Consider the following 24,609-nt stretch of genomic DNA (forward strand, 5'->3'; position numbering starts at 1 on the left):
TTGTTAAAAATAATTATTTCCTGATATGGGATTTTTTTTTTCTCAGTATAAATTTGCTTCAATTGAAGGTTGGATTTCTCTCATTTTTTTCAGTGTGAGATTAAGGTAATTCACCAATAGGTGATTTTTTTTATAAGCCCTTTCACTAATCTTTACCAGTAATTGTGGACACACACACAAACAACTGAAACATATCCATTATATTTCCTGCAAACAGATATGTGAATTACATTATATTACACTACATTTATTTATTTATTGTAGACTAGTATTTCTTGGATGTGAATCCAAAGACAGGTAAACTGGTAACCTGAGACTTGAGAATGCACCGGTGTGTCCAAACTCTAATAATTCACTGGGATCAGTTAATTAATTTGGCCATATGTGACTTGTAGGGTACAGTACATGTACAGGGACAACTACATGAGAGATCGCGCAAGAAAGAGTACTCTTTAACAGCTTCTCTAAATATTCAGAAAACAAAATTTATAAGAAAGACTTGAGGGTATATTAAATGTGCTTTCTTTTTCTGGATTTCCCATGTTGTTATGTTATTATTTACACAGCATATTTCCCAGAAGCGCTAATCTCTCAGTCATTTGTAGTAAGCAGGCAGTAAACATTACAGAGTATAAAGTTGTCTTTGCCTGCTAAAAGTTAGTGCACATAAGCAACTGCTGGATCTTTCGGACAGACAAATAGAAGGAACGATTTTGTTTTTGAATTTTGCATAAAAAGTAACAGAGCAGAGATTCATTGACACAGGGAGTAAAACTTTCCAATACTGGCACAACAAATAAATTAAATTAAAAAAGGGGACAACGTAGAGACACTTGAAATTACAGAAACTACAGAAATTAAGTATAAGCCTTTTAGAAGATTAGCATTAACCATATCATCAAACACTTTGTGCGTTCAAAATTATCCCTTTAATAAGTATTTCATTATAAAAAGGGCACCAGTCCATTACAGCTTGAATACGCACGCATGCACACACCAGATGCACACATTGGGGCCAATCCACCTTACACAAAAAATATATTCCAAAATACTTCAAATTCAGTTCTGATTAATAACATATTCATTTAAAATTATTTTTTTCTCACCTTCCATTTTAACCCCTGATGAAGGGTCCATTCCATCTATAGAATTTACAGATGTGACAGTGCCCAAATTATAAACAACACCAAGTATATGCAAGTCTCCAGTCTGATGAGGATAGAGCTTTAAGCGTGCCTATAAAAAATAAAATAACACCTAAATCATTTGTGAAAATGTAGAAAGTCAATTTTGTCATGAACTAAAAAAATTAAGAAAAAACATATTAAGCACTAAATGGATAGGCATGGAGGATTATTTAAAACATCAAAATGACTTCTGTTTCTGGGCTTTGCACACACCTGTGTATTTGAAGGCCTTCTCCCACTTTTATTATTTAGAATGTAAAATCAAAAACCAGATATTCAATAAAAACACAATGTTGTGCAGGAAACCAGCAGCTCTTCAAGTTCTGTCGCCCATTAATAAATACTTTCTGCTTTCCTTCAAACTGTTAATTTCTAATTTGCCTGTTTTCACATTGGAGAACTTAAAAGTTTCAATTTAAATTCAGCATACCAATACATGAGACATAGTTAATGATATGTGAAGAGATTTCCTTGCAGCTTACATGAAACTCAAATCATTCAGTGCTTCATTGTTCTCCAGACCCCACTCAGGACACCCTTACTGCTAGCATTATTGCTTACAGTAAGCAAATAATGCTGAACTTTCCAAAAAACCTGCATTCCATTCAAATGGTATATCAATATAATATTGTATGTACACAAAAATAAGTCAACTATATGAAATAGAATCACATTTACAAAGTACCAGACGCACATTGGTCTTATGTTCAGAACTGCACAAACGGGACTGTGATTGGGAATGCACAATAAAAAGTGGTCATCTTCATCAAAAGAACAACTAATTAGTACAACTACAGCTGCCAAGTGAAGTTTTCTGTTAACCAAAGGAATCATCATTTTGAAATTTCTCTTGATTAGATGATTCTATTGCTAGGGCTTCACTCAGGGAAAATGCTAGGCCATAATAAGCTAAATATACAATATATATCATTATGTGCACATTCATGTAAAAATAAAATGTACAGATCACACCTACATCCTGATCTCACAGTTAACAAAATAGAACTATTAAACAGTGAACAGAAGTAGTGAAACAACACAAAGAAAGATGTGTGTGTCTGGAACAAAGACATTTTTAAATTATCTGGTAGGGAGCATTTGATGCAGTGCCTTGCAGAGCTGGGTCACCAATTTGTACACAGTACTCAGAGACACAACATTGAGACATTATGGGAAAAAAAAAAGATAGTGAAAAGTGCTAATATTAACAAAGACCTGTTACAAGTCTCAGAGGAGACAGACAAGCATAATTTCTTCCTACTAGTTTATATATTTTAAGATAGCCAATAATTTTAATGAGAAATCTATCTTACTAAACCACAGTTAATATATGCACGGTGGACGCACCGAGGCGCATGCGCACTGCAGCCTTGGCGCCCACCCCAGAGTCAAACGGAGCGGCATCCCAAAACGCGGCAGCGCCCGCCCCAGAGTCAAACGCAGTGACTTCCCAAAACGTGGCAGTTTCCCCAGAGTCAGTAGGTGGCGCCCAAATAACACAACGTAATGCGCTTTGGCACCCATCCCAGAGTCAAACGCAGCGGCTTCCCAAAACGCAGCGGTTTCCCAGAGTCAGTAGGTGGCGCCCAAACTACACAACCTGTGAGCTACACTTGCTCTAATCCACTGTGCCAGTAATATAGATCACATAACGGTCACAGACTCTAACCCAGCGGCTTCCCAGACTCAGTGGCTGGCACACGAACACCACAACCTGTACACTAAACTTGCTGTGCTCCACTCTGCCAGCAGTCGGTGTCAGCAAAGGCAACGGAATCACGTCTCCACAAAACGAAACCACTTTAGTATAGATATGCTTATGTAATTAAATGCCATTCCCCAGACGCACCCACCCTCCATGATATGTCATCCATCCAGATATCGGACAGAACAGAAACTGATTGACATTCTTGGATTTCCGATTCGCTAGCGAATCACGGGCTTACTTGTTGTAAATAACACAAGGAAGATGTGTTTCTCTGTCATATTTTGTGCCTTTATATTGCTCTTGGTTAAATCAAATACTTGCATACATTACACATATCTGCAAATACTGCAAGTACTTAAATATCTACCATAACCCAACACTTTTCTTAATCTACTTTATCCAATAAAACATTTTGCAAAACACTGGGATCAAAACCTTGAAATCCATCCCTGTAACATTAATTAGAAAGCAGGAATTTATCTCACTGCATGTTACCAGTTTATTAGTGAGCACACTAATGCACTCACTCATAATCACTCATATTACACCAATTTACAGTTGTAAATAAACTGTATACTAATATCTTTCTTTTGTGGAAGGAAACAAAAACACATGGTGAAAACTCATGAGGTCATTATGGAACCTTATGCTACATTATGCTAAGTTTACAGATATAATGAACCAGCCAGAAAACTGAACAGGGCCCATGGAGCTATAAGGTATCGACATTAAGTAATGCACCACCTTTCTGTAATATTATTTAACATTTTAAAATAAAAGCTGTGAAATTCCGGTAGGTGACTGGTTTTATATAGTCATATGGACTAGTTTTAAATGTTCTGTTCTATGATGTTTATAGTTGATAAAACAAGTCTAAAATATGTAAAAGATAAATTCACATAAACATACCACTTTCGTTTCTTCACTGTTCATGTAGAACTCTGGTATAACCTCTGTGCCCATGACTTCACTTTTGAATGTACCCTGCAACTCCTCATGAAAAGAACAAATTTTGATGAGATGAGTAGGTTTTGTTAAAATATGCTTTAGCAAAACTATAAAGTTTTTAGAACTAGTAAAATGAAGGATTTAAATGGCAAAGCCAATTGTAACTTGCACAAAAACACACCTTGAAACATGCATTAAGCAAGTAATTACAAACACGCTAAAAAATACCACATAACAAAAAAATCAAAGTGTACAGCATTGTGCTAATGCCAATAGTAAAAAGTTTATAACTATGTACCAAATTGACAATATTCACATTATAGTCAGTGTAAAATGTCCTAAAAGCTCACCTTCAAATGTGCATCCTTTTCATTGCTTATTGGTTCATATTCTTTCCCACTATGAGACAGATTGAAATTTTTTTGGTGAAACTTCCATAGTAATGACAGATCAGTTAAAAGAAGTGGAACCTTTAATGGGTTTTTAAAGATTACTTCAACAATGATTGGCTCTGAGATTAAAAACAAAGAAGAGAAAAAATTAAAATCACAAAATTAGCAAATAAATCTTAAAACTAAAGATCAGATTTCTCCAAAAATTATTCACAAGGATGGGTGCACAGTACTCCAAAATGCAAATAAACTTAAAAGTTGATATATGAAAAACAGATATTTGGCTTTTGCAGGCCATAACCCTGACCAAACATACAAATATTTGTAAATTCTGCTTAAGAAAATGCACTTGTACAAAACATTCCATACTACTGGAAGACTAACAGGTCAAAAAATGGTACACAATAAGGTGTTTTTTGAGGGCAGTGACCCCTCATAACAAACAAACCAAGTTTATCTCAGAGCTTCTAATTTGACTTAAGAGTCAAAAAGACTGCACAATTGTTTCAAGCAAATAGTAGTGCAGTAACATCAAGTCTGCTTTCAGTTTGCACTCTGCTAAAAATGAATACATTATTACATTACAAAATTAAAATTAAAATGGCTGAGAAGAATTTTGCACAGACTTAATCCTTTTTCCATCTAGTGAACCTCACCCTGATCTTTGTCATTTATGTTCCTTTGGTTAATTTAGCACTTTACATGTTCTGGTACTACTCCCATCTATTCCTTTTGGACCCACATGTCACCTATTATACTTTTTGCTTTCTTCAACTGTTTCCCTGATATCTCAAATCTTTCTTCTTTTAGACCTCTCTATGCTTCCCCTTAAACCTTCCCAACATACAGTAAATTATTCTTTCTTGGTACTCTGGCAGCCAAATGAACTCTTGCTTCTCGACTGAAGGGAACCAAGCACATTACTGTGGACAATGCCAGTGTTCCTTCTACAATTTAATACATCTTGAATTACCTGTAGCACAGATTAATGGCGCCTCCAGCAATTTAGCTGAAACATGGACTACTATTGCTCACTTGTTTAACCCTAGTTTGCTATAATGTCTTGAAGTTAGTTTTTTGGGTAACTCTGGTAACTACTGCTTTTGTCTTTTTTCTTTAGTTTTGTTTTTTAATCTTTGGTGTTGTGGCTTGACCATGATCTTTAACTCTTCATTCTTCATATCTTGTGACTGGATTTTCCCAAAATATTTACCCTCAGGCTCAGACTGGAACATGATGGGAAGGGTTGGTCTGTGTTTTTTTCTATCTTATGGTTCTTTGTTATTTATGTCTCCTGTTACAATGTTTTTGGTTTCATAAAAATTTGATTACAAAAAAACTGCTAAAAAAAGAACTAGTATACACTGTAAAACACCAGGCATTTTCTAATAATGCAACATTCTGCATGAAGTCAGGCAAAGAATATGAGGATCAATCATAAATTGTACTTATTAGTTAAGAAGGAAAAAAAATTGACCTTTCAATCTGAACAATACTTATACTGAACAAATACAGAGAAACAAACCATTTACAGGAATGTTAAATATAAAACAATTTATAAAATCAAAGCAATAGTGTACAAATAACATCATGATCACACAAAATAGGATGTAGTAATTTAAATTACATTCAGTCCACTCCTAAAATCAAATTCCAAAACTGAACTCATAATACATTAATTTGATTTTGTGAGTACAACAGGATTCCATAATTGTAATTTTAATGACAGTATTTCCATATAAAGACTTGGGACTAACATTTGAGCATAAAAAGAAATTTGACTGTGAATATATATAAGACAGGATTCAGTTACAATCTAAAGTTCCTTATAATGTTTTGAGATAGTTAATTTTGAGTAAATCACTAAAAAGTACTGCATGATTATCTTGTTTTAAGTTATTTTGCAAGTTTATACCAATAATACTTTTGACTGTTTCAGAACTAGCCAGAGTTGTGCACATGCTATGATTATTAGGTCAAATTTACAGTACAAATTTGTCTCCAACTCAAAAACCCCCTTTCATTAGTGGAATTGGGAATGGAATGCAAGCTTCCGAAAAAGGTGCAATAAATCAGATTTGTTTCAGGGGATACGAGAGTCTCCACAAAATGACTACAAAACACAGAGAGGAAAATATTCACCATTTGTGCCCAAGCACATTAGGTCATAGGACCATTATTAAAGTTTGTGATTTAGATCCAATTCTATTGTCTGAAAAATAAGGCTGTGAACAGGTGAAAACTCTCAACAGGCTAAAAACAAAGGAGTCTGTTAGACAGAACAAGAACTAAATGGACATAGAATATTTACAGTAGAAAGCATCAAGGCAGATTTGGAGTAAAACATTTCATGCACTTCCTCCATAATGCATGGAAGAAAAGAGTACTTTATTCATGGCAATAGGAGTCGGTAGACTCTCTCCCTCTCATTTTTTTTATTTTTAAAATGGACCACCTTTCTCTGTTGTTAGTTTTTTTTACAATTATTTAGGAGAATTTACACCCTGTTGCCTTGCTTAATGAGTCTGGAAAAGACATAGAACTGTAATGATCAATGTTCTTGTAGGAGTTACTAGCAAACTGCAGAGTCTCAAGGCCAATAGTATATGCCATTTGGAATATATTTTTGCAAAGCAGCAGACATCTACAGACAGACAGACAGACAGACAGACAGACAGACAGACAGACAGACAGACAGACAGACAGACAGACAGATAGTACAACTGAGTTAATTTAATTTTAACAGGATTAGTTTCCTCATTCCTGCCATATTCAAGGACAACAATCAAAGGGTCTATAAGCCTTGGGTAAAAAGTGGATTCTATATAAACGTGGTAGGCGCACCACATGTAGTATCCTAAATAACCTGTTTAAAATTGATACTTGACTATAATCTAAGATTGACTTCCTGATTAGAGAAGCAGGATTAAAAACATTGGATATCTGTTGATAAAACATATGATAAAATATATATGATATGTGATAAAATATAATATATGATAAAACATTGGATATCTGTTGTAGAGTAAAATAAGACAGACAAGAACAGAAAAAGAAACTGGTAGTGACAAAAAATGCAGGCATACTATACCTAAATCAAAATAACTATACCTTGTAATCTAATCTGAAGACAATTTTTAATCCCGATCTAAAAATTTCTTGATAAATTGTGTAATATTCATTTATACTGGTTGCCATTTCTGGGTGTCTTTCAGTCCTTGTGCTCATAGTGCTAGCAGGACATGATCAAATACCTTGCAAATATGAACAGGATTTGCAGAGTTTGTGAGAGCTGTGTTATTTATTATTCATTTTTGCAGTGCACAATGTATGCAAGGTTAGTTTTTAAGACCCAATTAATCTGTCACTGAAGTTCAATAACAGAAACTCTACTTCTAAGTAAAAATCCCGTCAGAGCATGAATGTAATAATTACATACTAAAAACATATTGCTTCGCATATTTTATTTAGCGGAACAAAAGCAAAATTCCAACAGTTTCCCACTCACCTTCAACAACTGCCAAAGGGAATCTCTGGTTGTCTGTTTGACTGTTTAGGCAGTACTGTGCAGGCTGGAAATTGAGTGGAATTACTCCTTTATTAACAACAGCTACAACCTTTTCTTCAAGGTCTTTCCACTGTTGTGACAATTCACGATCAAATTCCTGGTCCAAGCTAACGTGTGTTGCTGCCTGTTTTTCCCCTTAAAAACAAATTAACATTTTTGTTTTCTTTTTTTGATAACATACAGCAACTAATCTTATAACAAGTTAAAAATAATAAACGGAACAGCTGTATCATCTTTTAAAACACTGTATTGCAAAAATATAAAAGCAGCAAGCAAAACTTCAGTTGTGTAGAATTTAGTAAAAAATAATAAAAGATACTGGAAAAATGAACAGTAACAAACAGACGTTAAATAAATAACTAAATTAGGGTTCTTTTTGATGCATAAATAAATAAGGCCAGAAAGCGTGCAAGTCTTATCCAAGGACCACAATTGTTTGGACATGCAGCAAGAGCTCTGTAACACAAGAATCAAAGAGAAACCCTATGGGCCACAACGAATAACTCTGTATGAAGGACTTATCAGCAACTTGGTCCTCAGGCTTGAGGGATGTAAAGCCACAACATTTTAGCTAGCAAATAAGATGGAACAATGTGTGAGACAGGGAAACTTTCTGCCTCATAGTTAGGGATGTCAAAACAACCAACACTTCAGTACAAATTCAATTAGAAAGTACCAGCTTTTTTACAGTACCACTAGTACATAGAGAGTTTCTTCTGCACTCATGCATGACTGCAGATAGATAAATTACTCAAGAAAGCACGATAATATATGATAAAAACATTAGTACAAACTTCATATAAAATGACTCACATTGTTGATGCTACCCACATCAACATATGTCGAAAAGAAGAACAGCAGAGGTCATGCCTGGAAGTGGCTTGTTCAACACATTAAAAAATATGGTCACATCCAGGGCTGGCAATAAGGCAAATGCCTCAGGCATTGCTCTGGTCAGGGAGACATTTTCAAGTATTGTTTTTTTTGTTAACAATACAAAACAATAACACAAAAAAGTTAAGTGTGAACGTAAAGAATTACATATACATCCAGTAAACGTTTTGAGAAATTAAATTTTATTTAAAAGTTTCAAATTACACATTTAACAACACCTTGCCACATGTCAGTATGTGGTACTGGTATTTATTTACTTGATTTATACACACACTGACATTAGATTCAGCCCAACAAAGCTCTCCATTCCTATCCACTTATTTCTTCCAAAAAAACATCAAGTCGAGTTCTGAAAGTCTCTAACGTCTTATTGTCTACCACACTACTTGGTAGCTTATTCCAAGTGTCTATCGTTCTTTGTGTAAAGAAAAACTTCCTAATGTTTGTGCGAAATTTACCTTTAACAAGTTACTAGCTGTGTCCCCATGTTCTTGATGAACTCATTTTAAAATAACAGTCTCGATCCACTGTACTAATTCCCTTCATAATTTTTAACACTTCAATCATGTCACCTCTTCATCTTCTTTTTCTTAAACTGTACAGGTTCATCTCTTTTAATCTTTCCTCATAATTCAACCCCTGTAGCCATGAATCAGCCTAGTCGCTCTTCTCTGGACCTTTTCTAGCGCTGCTATGTCCTTTTTGTAGCCTGGAGACCAAAACTGAACACAGTACTCAAGATAAGGCCTCACCAGTGTGTTATAAAGGTTGAGTCAAACCTCCTGTGACTTGTACTCCACACATCGTGCTATATACCCTAACATTCTGTTAGCCTTCTTAATGGCTTCTGAACACAGTCAGGAAGTCGACAGCTTAGTATCCACTATGACTCCTAAACCCTTCTCACAAGGTGCACTCCCGACTTTCCAACCGCCCATTGTGTATTCAAACCTAACATTTTTACTTCCTATGTGTAATACTTTACATTTACTGACATTAAATTTCATCAGCCACAAATCTGCCCAAGCCTCTATTCTATCTAAGTCCTTCTGTAATTATATAACAGATTCCAAATTATCTGCTAATCCACCTATCTTGGTATCATATGCAAACTTAACCAGCTTGTTACTTATATTCCTACCTAAATCATTTCTATATATTAAAAACAGCAGCTGCCCTAGCACTGACCCCTGTGGAACACCACTCTTATCCATCCATCCATTTTCCAACCCGCTGAATCCGAACACAGGGTCACGGGGGTCTGCTGGAGCCAATCCCAGCCAACACAGGGCACAAGGCAGGAAACAATCCTGGGCAGGGTGCCAACCCACCGCAGGACACACACAAACACACCCACACACCAAGCACACACTAGGGCCAATTTAGAATCGCCAATCCACCTAACCTGCATGTCTTTGGAATGTGGGAGGAAACCGGAGCGCCCGGAGGAAACCCACGCAGACACAGGGAGAACATGCAAACTCCACGTAGGGAGGACCCGGGAATCGAACCCAGGTCCCCAGATCTCCCAACTGCGAGGCAGCAGCGCTACCCACTGCGCCACCACACCACTCTTAACATCGGCCAATTCTGATGAGGTTCCTCGCACCATCACCCTCTACTTCCTGTGTCTGAGCCAATTCTGCATGCATCTAAAAACATCACCCTGAACTCCCACTTCTTTTAATTTGATGCCCAACCTCTCATGTAGCTCCTTATCAAATGCTTTCTGAAAGATAAATAATATCACACGCTCCATTTTGATCGTATTCCGTTTGTTGCCTCCTCATAGAATTCCAGCATGTTAGTAAAACACGACCTCCCTCTTCTGAACCCATGCTGACTGTTCAGAATAACTCCTGTCCTTGCCAGGTGTTGCTCAATCTTATCCTTAATAATTCCTTCCATTAATTCTCCTGTGATGCATGTTAAGCTTACTGGCCTATAGTTGCTTGGATCTGCCCTGTCACCCATTTTATGTAATGGGATAATATTTGCCATTTTCCATCCCTTTGGAATCTCTCCAGTGTGCAGTGACTTCCATAGGTGTGGGAGGTTATGGTAGTCTAGGAGCAATAACTAAAGAAAAGTATTAAAGGTAAAAATTACGCTCTCTCTTTTCTTTTTTCATGTCATGTTTCTGTAAGAAGATCGAGTTACTGTCACATCACATACATGCAAAATATGTTATCTTCCCAGCTTGGGTAGTACACTGGAAAACTGAAGTGTGCTGGTGCGCTGTAGCGGTAAGCAGAAGTGTAGTAGCACGTTGGAGTCTGACCTCCAAGGGGACGCCCCAGTTCTCTGCACTACTGAATGTACTTTACCACCAAATATCCCCCCCCCCCCACCAATCCTTCTTTGAAGTATATGTATATAAGCACTCCTAACATTCCACTCCTGTATGAAATAAAATGTATTTCACACCACATTGTGGGGAGTAAGAAGAAGCCAACAAAATAGGGAGTACTCCTTTTACCAAATGACCCCACTTGCTAACCACATCTTCCTTGGAGGATTGCCTAGCTGCCCTTTTTTCACTACACATCTCATTTTCCAGGCAGCTTGCCACCTCATCTCCTTTTTTATGTGCATGGCAGCTTCCCTTCTTCACTCAGTGGCAGCCCCATTTCTCTGTTCGATTACAGCTACAGCTTGGTCAGTAGGGCTCTTCTGCTTGTGGTGTTCAATTGGCTAAGACAAAACAAAGACATGCTGCCTAAGAATCCCCCATACACTTACTATACAGGGGGCAGGGGTTTGTTTTGGGTTTACCCCTAAATATCGATATATCAAAATGTCCTTTCTTAACAGTTACTCACTGCCCTAGATATACTATCCTGCCAAATTTCAGCAATTTAAGTAATATAAATATTTACCATATTAAATTACCATACACACTTAAGTAATATAACTATTTACCATATTAAAATTACCATATATATTTACCATATTAAATACAAACCTTCAGCTAGTCGCCGATCATGCCCAAAGAATATTCTAGCTTGTGAACTCTGTATACAAGGAAGTGGAAGTTGTGGAAGAGGTCCATCTGGTGACAACTGGTTTACATTCTAGAAAATAATACAAAAATACAAAATTAAAAGTAAAGAATATTGCTTAAAAAATAAATTCTGCTGATTCACATTTAAAAACCTCATTAAAATACAATGATACAGACTATTATTTAAAGAAAACTCAAATAGGTTACATGACATGTGTACAATTTAGTTTACCAGTGTGAAGCTGGTTAATTCAAGCATCTGCTTCTTACTACACTTGCTTTCTTTACACTTAGCTCTCTTACAGAAACTAGCAATGTACCTGCTCAGTAATTTTTTGTTTCTTACATTAATACAGAGTGTATAATCACCCATTTTAGCATTTTTCTATGTATCTTGCTAACTAAATAAATAAACAACAGGGAACGTAGTAGCTAATGATACTGCTTTATTTTAGTGATGCAGCCTGAATTCAAATAGTGTTTGGCTGGGTAGTACTCCATGTACTTCTAAGACTTGTAATGCATGTGTAGCATGTGTGACGCCTCCACACTGAGAGGAACAGGGGAGCAAGCGTGGCCAGTACGTTACCTCACCCGGGACGCTAGATGGCAATCCCCCTGGGTTGCAGCGGTGCCTTGGACTTCCACAGGGCTTCATGGGAGTTGGTGTTTGGTGCAGCCCTGTTGGGATCCGCAGGCTCCACCAGGGGGCACTGCAGCAGGAGCTGCTGAGCCCTTTTGGGCAGTCCAGAAGTGCTGCCAGAAATGAAGTCATCAAGCACCTGGAGCACTTCCGGGTGTACTATAAAAGGAGCCAACAGCCACTACTCCAAAGGCCAGAGTCGGGAGGAGGAGGACGAAGCTTATGGAGGAGGAGTGGAGGAAGAATAAGAGACATAAAAGTATTGTGTGGAGTTGTGTCTGTGGGAACGGGGAAGGCGTTGCCCACAGGCAAAGAAATAGAAATTAAACATTTGTTTTATCAGTGTGCCTCCCGTGTCTGTCTGTGTCGGGTCAGCGCTCATATAGTGACTTTTTGTCACACATGCAATGCTTTCCAAATTTTTCAAGTGTTAATTTTGTTAATTCTGTCCTTAAATGTTTAATGTAAAATATTTCATAGACTATCAAAATATTTTAATGCAATATGGCAGAAATTCACTGACTTTGGATTATGGCTAGAAACTGGGATAGTTTTGTATTGCCAAAGCATACACAAGACTAAAACATCAGTAGATTTTATAAAACTGACTAATGTAGCCTCTAAAATAAAAGCTTTTTTATACATTTATCTTACTTCTTAAATGAGTATCAATGGCCCCATTTCTGTCAACATGTTTTTGGCAGCCACTGTTAAGCTTGCATCTTCATGTGTCATATAATGTACTCATTATACTTGAAAACCTCTAATAAAGAAGCAAAGCTCGCTTATTTATTTCCAAACATTAATATGAAGCCCTGCTTTCTTTGCCTTAAAACAGAAAAATTGCAGCTGTATTATTTTGATGTTTATAAAAAGGTTTCCCCAATGCTGAGCTCTTTGCTGGAAGCCACATCTTTCACGTAGACAGTAATCCTTTCTTCAGTCTCTATTTTGTTGCTGTTATTTATCAGCACCTATCATTAATTGATGAGCTGAGGCTTTTTTACTTTTAGAGTTGTACAATATACAAGTCAGTTCTTTCAAATAAATAATCCACATTACTAACCGAGAATGCTAAACCGGATGGACGCAGGGACATCCGGCAATGGGCCGTGGACGCAAAAGACGTACTGCGCAGGCGCCCCACAAATCCCCCCCCCCCCTGCAAGCAACAGGAACCGGATGGAATGCAATGTAAAATAAGAAATGAGGCATCGCGCACAGAAAAAAGGAGTCAGACCACAGAAAAAAGGAGCTCGAAACCCACTGCACATGAAACGGGACACACACAAAGAGGAGGATTCAACAAGCCCGTAGCACACACAAAAAAAGAAGCCGCGAGCACCACACAAAGCCCATTGGACACGAAACGGGACAGACTACGGACATAGCACACGAAACGTACACAAAAACGACGATTCAGACCCACGACTACAGTAACATAAATAACAAATGACACACAAAGCCCCATTTCTAAATGAACCGTCCGTATTAAACATACGTCATCTCAACACGTTCACACTATGCAGCATAGGTAGATCTCATTACAATGAGGCACTATTAACCGTTCAACCGCAGAAAAGGCTCCATATTAACAGTGAGTGCGATCCTCCTTATTACTTATCCATATTTCTCACGCTCAAGAACAAACAAGTCATGAATTCACGATCACGGGTACAAAACGATACCGCTCGGATAACGGGACCAAACACAATTCACACTATGCAGCATAGGTGGATCTCATTACAATGACGCACTATTAACCGTTCAACCGCAGAAAAGGCTCCATATTAACAGTGAGTGCGATCCTCCTCATTACTTATCCATATTTCTAGAAGAAAAAATGTCTCGGCTCCAAGAACGCAAAGCTCAACTAACACAGTTACAGAAACAAACCCAAATGGACAGACACACTGAACGTAGACGCATGCAGCGCACGTCTCACGGTGCTGCATCGACACAGGCACGGCTTCAAAACGAAACACCTCCCGTCTCAGACATACAGAAACGGCAGCGAGGGGACAAAATAAATAAACGCAGACGTCTACACCGCGCTTCTGAAATGCCGGAAAACAAGCAGGCAAGGCTCCAAAAAGAGAAAGCTCAACTGACCGACATACAAAAACGGGCAAGGCTCAATACAAACAATGCACGCTGTAAACTACAACGGGCTTCTCACACAGCACAGGCAAATCGATTACAGCTCCAAAACAACACGTCCCAAATACTGGACATACAACGATGCGCCTCTCAAACGGCACAAGCAAAACATACACGACACGGACATCAACAACAGACACCTGCTAAACGCTTGCGTTAGCTGACAACGCGTTCAATAATGAGTCCACTATTCAGGAAAATTCATTGGGATTAATGAATGTCATTTGCAATCATTGTCTTTCACTTAACTTCCCTGAAGAAACAACTAGCAATACAAGTAATGAATTTACACGTTGTTCTCAAATGGGTCAAATTGGACTGCCTCCTTTACATTCATATCCTACATATCCACAGAACCTTCTAACTAACGATGTACCTGAAAGTAAAAACTTTATGAACTGCATTAGATCCTACAAATCGCTATCCACTATGAACATAAACAGTAGCACTGCACGTGACATCCATCTTGCAAAACTGTTAATTATTGATGAATGTACAATGTAATCCAGTCACTTACTCAACACCATTCATAAACTTCTACAAACGTTGATGAATAATAATATTCCCTTTGGAGGAAAGGTTCTTTTATTAGGAGGAGATTTTAGACAGTGCTTAGCTATTGTTCCACATGCCATGCGCTCAGCTATTGTTCAGTGCACCTTAAAATACGCAGACAATTGGCATTGCTTTCAAAAGATACAGTTAGTACAAAACATGCGATGTCCAGATCCAGATCATAACAATTGGTTATTACAACTGGGAGATGGTACACTCACCAATACAGATAGACTTCACCCAGATATTATTACAATTCCTCAAGCCTTTATCTGCGACGACTTAGTTACAGAGAAGCAATCTCATTAGACCAAATGCCCCTTTTAACACAACGCACTATATTATGTCCAAAAAATATTGATGTGGAAAACATAAATACCCAAGTCATTGCATTACTTCCTGGAGAGACACAACTCCGTGTACAAAGAAATTTTCCAATAAACCTTTACACTATGCCACACACTTTATTGTTTGCTTTCTATTTGCATCATCTACACCTTCACACTATTCTATATCTCATTCATACATCACGCTCTTTGTCATTTCCCAACACCAGGGGTTGGCGAGCGAAGCGAGCAGGGGGCGGAGCCCCCTAGTAAATCTCTACTTGGTTTCAACTAATTAAAATGCATTTTACAAAAACTACTTCAATCTAAAGATGTTTCAACTGTACATTTTCCACTAAATAATACTTTTAAATTCTGCCTTCTTTGAACCCAAGAAAGTACCATATAAATGTCCACATCCAAAAAGTTCATTTAAAATTAGTACTATTTTTTCTAAATCTTTGCCCTTGACTGTTGTCATTGCAAATACTGGAAGAACTGGAAATGGATGTTGCTTCATTTCAAATGGTAATGGGATTTCTGATGTTGGCAACATAACAATTTTGGTTATTAATTAGTAATTGTCCTTTGTAAACTCCTATAGCAGTTACATGCTGTACAGTATGACTAATCAATTGTTTTACAATGAAGTGGGTACCATAGAATAAATATTTCCTTAACATTTGGGTTAGAAATTCAGCTGAGAACTTTGATTCCTTCCTAGTAAAACAAATAACTTTCTCCCTATTGAAATATACTATTTCTTGTTGACATTCAACTAAGCTTACATGTAGCCTCATTAGCGTTATGTTCACCCCGAGGAAAACAAACCAAAAATGTTAATTTTTTTTAAACTAGTCTCTAATTTGTCTAGCATGCAGATGTTTGGGGTGTGGCAAAAATAGGCAAACAAAACAATGGACTTGCTGGATAGAAGAACTACACAAGTTCCTGTTGCAATAAGACAGCAGTGTTAACCACTGTCCCCAAATGTCACCCAAATGTTTATATTTCTGATTAAAGAAATATATAGAACTATAAGGATGTTATAGTGAACCTAGTGATCAAGAGAATTTTAATAACATGTAATTACAATGAAGCAGTAAAATTAAAAAAAAAAAATCTATAATTGCTATCATTTGTAATTTTTGTTGCCTTGTTTGCATTGGAATTGCAGGCTTCTATTTCACTTAATTAATACAACAGTATAACTCAATGGCTTTATTAATAAATAAGACAGACACTTAGTAGGTATTTCACTTACCTTGTACACATAAAGGTATTCTCTCAAAAAAGCTCCTTGCTGGGCAGCTGTTTGTTTGCTGTCATTAATTAATATATGCCTAAAGGCTGAAACTGCATTGTCCAGTTGCCTTAGTGTAAATGACTGACGCCCGATGGTAAAATTGATATGATCTTCTGCAAGTGTCCAACCTTTTCCTTTATATACTTGCATTGCTTGGCAGTAGCAGCGTAAGGCATGTCTTTTCTAGCAAGAAATAAAGAAAAAAAAGACATTGGACCTAGATAAGTTTTTAAATTTAAGTGTTACTTCAGGTAAAAATCCAAAAATTCTGACTCCATTTTAAAGAAAAATAATATTTTATAACTTACTCAAACCTAAGGCTAATTCTAATTACAAGACACTTGACAATCAGGAAGTGATAGGATGAATTCTTGCTACAGCACATTACTGACATGTTTTCATAATGAAACATCAGTAATTTGAAAATATCATATGTTTTTCCAACCTCCCTGGAAATGTGCGGGATACTGGAACCTGGCTCTAGGGCCACAGGACACCATGTCTGCAGAGGGAGGAACCAGATCTTGTGTGGAAGGATAAAGAATACCAACTAAATACATTTGGTCAATCTGTTCACAAATCACTGGCTGTGGAACCAGACTTCACAGTCAAGGCTGGTCTCCTTCTCATACCGTAAATGGGTGTCATACAGTTGACAGTTTGTCCCTATTGATGTATGGGTTGATTCAATTAAATTTTAAGTCGCAGAACGGAACTCAAACTCATTTACTAAACAACTATGTCCTCCCATTTTTGTTGTGGATTTAATTCTTACAAAGGTATCATCAACTGACTGTACTCTCCTCTTCATAGATTTCAATGTTCACTTAAGATATGATAGAAGTCAACCTAAAACGGTAAATTTTCAGACTTTTGTTCTAATCACTGATTGTTCATAATAAACACCATGTTGCTCATAAATCTAGTTTGGTTTAAATTAATGATTAACTTTGCAATTAAGTCATCTGATCTGTAGCTTTATATTGTATACACTTGAGTAATGACAGATGGTGAATGGTGAACTCATTATTCCCCTAATAAACCCATTGATAGGCAGTAGTATTAAGGGAAGCTGTCAAGCTTTCAGAAAGCTATGATGAGGTTAACTATTGGACAATTTAGAAAAAGATATTATGAAATAAGTTTTGTTTGTATATGTGACACTAAGCCAATTCTAAGGATGCCACCTTGGGACCATGGGTGAATCTCGTCTCTTCTACCGTTTAAAGTTTTTATGGAAAGGTTATTAAACTAAACTCAAGGCTTAGGCAGTCTCTACAATTAGAATCTAAGGTTTTCCATCTCTCCTGTTTATGAATGATGATGATGTTACTTTTTACTTTAACAGACAATGATCTCCAGCACACACTGTAATATTCTGCAGTTGGGTGTCAGGTGCCTAGGAGGAAAAATAACAACTCCAAACCTAAAGTCATGGTTCTTTCCATTAAAACACATGGAATAAGAGTATAAAAGAAAAGTAAGTTAATATATAAATCTGCATTGACACCATATATAGATGCAAGCGTAAAATAAAAGAAAATAGCTACATAAAATAATGTACCTGAAAAGACAACAGATTTCTTTCTAATAGAAAACTAAAAAAGATATTAACCGAGTTCAAAAAGTCTCCTTCAGTGAAATGCAGTGAGAGTCTGCCTGACACAACTTCCTCAGTGAGCTGTGATCACCTAACTTTCCATAAGTCTTCCACTCAATGGCCATGATTACATAAAAGCTTTTATCACTCAAATAACTAAACAAAATAAAAGGATCACTGAGGATTAAACCTGGGTCAATATACTTTAACACAGAGTGGGAGTGACTGGTCAGTCAAATATAGGCAAATCTACTTTCTAAGAATGTACCATGAGTACCTGCTTTACCAGTTATTTGTTTAACCAGTTTGGTAGCCAAATTTAAAAAAAAAAATGTGGAAACCTTCAATTCACTAATTGGTGAAGTATGTGACTAACCATTAATTTTAGGTCCAGCTCTTTAATGCACTAAAGAATAATGGAAATGCTTAAGATGCAATTGTAACAACAAAGGGAAAACCATATTTATCTACTTATCAATCCATATTCCTAACCCGCTTATCCAGACTGGGGTCACAGGGCAGCTGGGACCTATCACAGCAACCATACACAAAAAGTGAAAATGCAAATAAAAAGTTAAAATTATTAATGTTGCCTCCCAGCTCTTTTGAGTTTGAACTTTCTCCTTTTTTCTATGCCAGTATTCTACAGGTATTCTTATTTCATGTCAAATCTCAAAGATATGTGTACTAGGTTAACTCACATCCCCAAATTGGCCTAGCGTGGTGTAAGTAAATATTAGTGAATTCATGATTGTTGTCTGTGGTGGACTGGTGATTGCGGTCTTTTACCTTCTAGGTGTAGCGGCTCTGGTTCCCCAAAAACATGTATCAAACAAACTGAAAAAAACTGATAAAAAGACCTCACATCAAAAAGGACTGTTTTACTTTTTGTAACTAAAGTAAATAAAAAATAAGATAATTTCATATTCAATTCCTGCATTCTAGTACAAGTCAAATTATAACTAGAAAATCTGAACCTAACCTATCTGTACTTCTGGTTCAGATTGCCCCCTCTCACTCATTTGACATACTTTTTCAAAAAAAAATGAAATCTGATTATCTAATAAACTTACCTGCCCAGCTTTACTAAACCTGTGTCCAGCCAGGATCATGTGAAATGCAAACTTGCGAACCATTGGACTTCTCATATTGATGAAACAATGGGCAGCTTGTTCCAGTAAAAGGGCACTTCGTAGGTCTGAATCCTTAATTGCAAAAATGAGTAGTATTTATAAAGTGAACAAATACTCAAATGAAGAAAAACACAATAAAACAGACACTTAGAACTTCTTAAAAATGTTAACACTCTCATACTAGTAGGAAGAGTATGTAGAAGTATATAAACAAAATGACACTAAAACAATGACTGTAAAATAACTTACTATTAACTGAAAAGTACTGTAGCTGTACAAATAAAAAAGGATAACTGCATACATACTGTATAGCACAGTACAGGAGAAAATAAACAGCACAATGAAAGGACTGGAAAGCATTAAAGTAGTTAGGAAACTGTTTAAAAACAGTGAGAACAGTGCAGGCCTTCTGCTGCACTGAGCTTCTGTAGCCAACCACAACTGCATTTCTGGTCCTCTTTCTTGCCCATTTCCTTGTGATTCTCCAGATGAATTCTGACAGCTTATTTTGAAACTCCTGTCTGTTGCAAAATTTCTGCTTGGAGTGACTCTGATCATGTATCACTTTGTGTTTTGCTGCTATTCTCACTCTTGGTTAAACAGGCACATCTAGCACACACGATTTACTTTTGTGGTTCTTGTCTCAGTTTTATTACTTTTCTGTTTCAGTTAATTAGACTGTTTCCATCATTTTATTATGTTATTAGTCAATAGCACCTGTCTGCTATCTTTGTTTAATCATGCAGTATATACCTGCAAAGTAATCACATTTCTATCTGAAGAGTGGTCTGTTACGCAATATGTTACCTTTTTCAATTACAGTAATCCCTCGCTACTTCGCGGTTCACTTTTCGCGGATTCACGACTTCGCGGATTTTTAAATACAAGTGATTGCCCGCCTATCGCGGAAGTTATGTTCCAGACCCATCAGCAACAGGAGAAAATCCGTGATATAGAAAGACCATATAAATAAACATTTTTTTAGTTTAAGCCTTAAAATACCCATCCCACATGCTTTAAACACATGTAAACTTATAAAACACACTTTGTTAACACATATGATATGTGGATGTCGGGCTAAGGATATGAGTAACATCTCACTATTATAAAACATTTTAACTTCACGCAAGACAAGACAGTGAGACAGGAAAATTGGTGATGTACACCTAAAAGCCTGATTGTACAGGCTTTTAAATTATTGACACGCAGAGCGACAAGCAGCACAAAGCCAGCACAAAGTCCACTTCTCCTTAGCGTTCATTCAGCTCCCCACCCCCTTGACAATGCGAAGTGGCAGGAGCCTATTGCGCTTCCGGGAAGGGGGGGGGGGGGGGGTTGAGCGAAGGTGCGTTCAGCTCTCACACACCCACACACACACACACACACTCCTCGAGCAGAGCGACAAGCAGGCATTTTGGCAGAAGCAGCACAAAGTCCATTTCTGCTCAGCGTCAGTTCAGCTGCCCCCCTTCACAAAGCGAGTGCAGACACATTGACGTCTGATCGCTGCGTGCAGGCAGTGTGCAGTGTTGGTCTGAGGTGTTTAAGAATGTAGAAAGTGTTTAAGAGCATAGGAAGTGTTTATAAGAGTGTGGGAAAGGTTAACAAGAGAGTGAGAAAGGTTTATAAGAGTGTGGGAAGGGTTTATAAAGCCTTAAAATATGTATAAATAATAAAATAAATATAGGTCGCTACTTCGCGGATTTCACCTATCGCGGGGGGGCTCTGGAACGTAACCCCCGCGATAGGTGAGGGATTACTGTACACACAAACAAAGTTCCCCTAATATTAAACTTTTAGAAGATTAATATTTGGAGATCTGAAATATGTTCCTTTCTATTGACACACCTATGCAAAGACAAAAAACAAACATCAAAACTATATAAAAAATGCAGGGTACCGAAGACTTTTGCATAGTTAAGAGCTCATTTTTATATTCAGTTTGTTGTCACAAACTTAAACCTAAAATAGCTTTTGTGTATCATAGTGCAAATGAAAGGTGAGACAAAAAAATTACAAATCCTCTTATTTTAACACTAAAATTGACTTTTCATATTATTTATTTGTATAAAATAAAAAAAAGGCTGCTATTGTAAAATTAAAATTAACTGCAATGTGCCTTACATTAACATGATACCAAGTGATGGAATTTAACAGCTCAGAGTAATTTAGAAAGGGATGAAAAATAAATATTTTATATTAGCTTTTGTTTTACCTCACCAGTCATCCGAATCAAAAGTGTAGCAGCTTCAGAATATTTGGACTGGCTTTTTAGAATTTCTGCACTCAGCAAAGCACACCTTTCTGCTAGCACCATATTCCTGGAAGAAAACAATCAAAATTAAATACACAAAAGGAAAGATAAATCTAAATTAACATAATTCACTTTTAAGGCCTCAAATCACAATGGGTTAATAACAATTTAATTTAATAATTATTTTAAATTTAACAACATTAATAATCTTTATCTTTATTTTATATGTCAAAAATAACAGTACACCCCACCAATGCACAACTTAAGAAGTAGATGAAGTAAATTAAAATATTAACTATTAAAATACACAAAGAAATTACAACAAATAAAACTCAAAACAGCACATATACAGTAAATAAAACAAAAAATGTAGCACTGGCTGATACCTGCAGAAGCTATGAAGTACTATCATCACCAGCACAAATTAAGGCAAAATTTCCTTTGTAAATAATGTGTGGATATTGTGATCACATGCAGAGCAGTTACACACAGTTCTATTTTTTTTATCTTGGTTTATATTTGTTTCATCGGGTGGCAGGAAAAGGCCCTGCTGATGGGCATGTACTGTAATACCACTGCTGCCATTTAATGAACTGTTGAGCTCCTCTTAACTAGAAAGATCTCTTGCAAGTGGAAATTACTTCTTAAGATACCTCTTCTTAAAAAGAATATCAGGATAATGAACTTTGGGCTTTAACCATGACATTAAGTTGTCCTTTATGTTAAGACAAAAGATATTTAAATCTACTGTACCAATCAATGCCTTTTCACTGACCACTATTGTACCTAACATCTTTATATATACTTGCCACTTACTATAACCAGGTCCTGCCTTGCACTGCTGCATGTGTATAGATCTATCAGCAATAACTTGCAGTTATACAGTCAACTAGAATGGGAGGAAATTACATGCACATTCCATGGGCCAATAAGGTTATAAAATGTACTTGTGCTCCATCAGAAAATTCATTCATCACTAGTGCCACTACAGTTACAAGCTATTATTTTTCCTCAACGTCACAAGACATTCTACAAAGCTTGTAGTGAACAATTCAAAACAATATGACATGAGCACAAGACAACTAAAACATAAGAACTGTAAAAATAAAAATATTAGGTCTAGCACAAAAAGAAATATCAACAGCAGTAAATTGAAAGAAAATGAAACAATACACAGTAGGAACAATTATCTAAAGGTAATATCTTATAATTTAAAAGTGTACTATGTTCACTATTTACTTTTCATCTTAATTCAAAATACTTCCCTAATTATGAAAACTACAGGTTGAATCCTTTGCTGCTTCCTGTTAGCACTAACAGTAGACGTTTTTCAACAAACCTGCATTCATCTCTGTAGGTCTGAATCGCAGTGTCCATATAATGAGCTGGGTACGGTCGAGGAGCTCCAAATTGCAAAAAGGCTGATACGGCTGCCATTTCCTAAAGGGAAGAGTCAAATAACACTCATGGTTTTATAACAATTTTATCTCTAAAACAGGCTAAAGTGGAAAATTAACCAAAGGGAAAACTGAACAATCCACACTGCTGCCATAGAGAATAGACTAAGCTAAAGGGTATTGTAAGTTGCATTTGTAATTAGCCTTGTTATGCACTTGAAAGCCATTTTATGTTAAGGACGAACTCTTAGTATAAGATATATAAACACTGGTGGGATAGCAGATATTGAGGAGGTAGTAAAACTGATTCCAAAAGACTTGGTCAATCTTCAGAACTGGATAAAAATCTGCAAAATTAAGTTCAGTATAGAAAAGTGGAAAAGTACTACACATTGCAAAAAGGAATGTCAATTATAAATACAAGATGACAGACAATGTCCTACAGGAAGAAACCACTGAAAGGGATTTAAGGATTTGTGTTGACAACGATCTCATTGTCTAAGCAATATGAAGAAATTATAAAAATAAAAAAAAATAAAAAATACATAAAATGCTAAGTTATATTGTAAAAACTTGAATATAAATCAATGAACATTATGCTTAGACTATATAATGCATTAGTGAAACAGCATCTGGAGTATTGTGCACAGTTCTGGTCAACACTATTGATGAGCAAACCCCGCAGAACTGTCTTTGCTGTGAGTTTTGTTAAAATAAAAGAAATGTTTGGGAATTTCACTGAACTCTGTGAAATGCACTGAAGTCAATAAAGAAGGAGGGGCTGAAATAGTTTTGAGTAGATTATAATGGTGCAGTGGTCTTCTACGTGTCAATGAGGGCTAGGAAAGCATCTGATGACTATACAGGACAGATCGATTAAGTGGCCAAAAATGTGATATGAGCTGTGAGGCAGCAGTTCTAATCACTGCATCACCATGCCTCAAACAACAAAAGATGCAGATGGAATGATAACTATAAACAAAATACAACAAATGGCCAAAAACTAGTAAATCATTCTGCTCACAATCCTAAAGCACACATTCGAAGCAGAGTAGGACTGGTTTCTTCCATTGTTTGAACTTGCAGCTCTAGGCACATCTGGAATATCTTTTTTGTTTCTGCTCTATCTGTACAGATATTTTGCACTTTTTTCTTCCATCAAGAAGACATAAACATCTTGTAAAAAGTAATACCCCTTTTGTTTATTATTACAGAAGGTCTTATTTTGAAGTGAGGAGGGGGAGGTCTCCCTTAAGGCTTGCTTTGACTGGTACCTGGGCATGGGCTATTTATATATGCGTAATTAGCCATGTGGTGCTGTGCATGCAACTGAACGATCTCTTGTTACATATCCAGTGGCACTGGTTGTAATATTCTCATTATGGTTAGCCAACGTAATCCTCTAATGAAAGGTTTTTTTTTTTTTTAAATGCATACAGGGTTTCAAATTAGCTGGATCTAATCCTGATATCACACATGCGCAAAGCAGATTGGGCAGCATAAATTCAGCGCATGGTTTTTATTGATGTCACAC

The 24,609-nt window shown here is 36.6% G+C and overlaps 1 protein-coding gene across 2 annotated transcripts in view; it reads right to left on the reverse strand.

Moving 5' to 3' along the window:
* trappc8 (trafficking protein particle complex subunit 8) overlaps positions 1 to 24,609 on the reverse strand; it is a 126,779-nt gene that overhangs the window by 33,851 nt on the left and 68,319 nt on the right. For both annotated transcript variants that reach the window (XM_028803465.2, XM_028803464.2), the window contains 9 exons: positions 23,018 to 23,118; positions 21,640 to 21,745; positions 19,365 to 19,496; positions 16,650 to 16,874; positions 11,663 to 11,771; positions 7,744 to 7,938; positions 4,194 to 4,354; positions 3,805 to 3,888; positions 1,107 to 1,236 (listed from right to left, as the gene is read on the reverse strand). In XM_028803465.2, coding sequence (XP_028659298.1) covers positions 1,107 to 1,236; positions 3,805 to 3,888; positions 4,194 to 4,354; positions 7,744 to 7,938; positions 11,663 to 11,771; positions 16,650 to 16,874; positions 19,365 to 19,496; positions 21,640 to 21,745; positions 23,018 to 23,118 — 1,243 coding nt within the window. The remainder of the gene's footprint in view (positions 1 to 1,106; positions 1,237 to 3,804; positions 3,889 to 4,193; positions 4,355 to 7,743; positions 7,939 to 11,662; positions 11,772 to 16,649; positions 16,875 to 19,364; positions 19,497 to 21,639; positions 21,746 to 23,017; positions 23,119 to 24,609) is intronic.

This window comes from Erpetoichthys calabaricus, chromosome 6, assembly GCF_900747795.2.
Source record: "Erpetoichthys calabaricus chromosome 6, fErpCal1.3, whole genome shotgun sequence".
Lineage (NCBI taxonomy): Eukaryota > Metazoa > Chordata > Cladistia > Polypteriformes > Polypteridae > Erpetoichthys > Erpetoichthys calabaricus.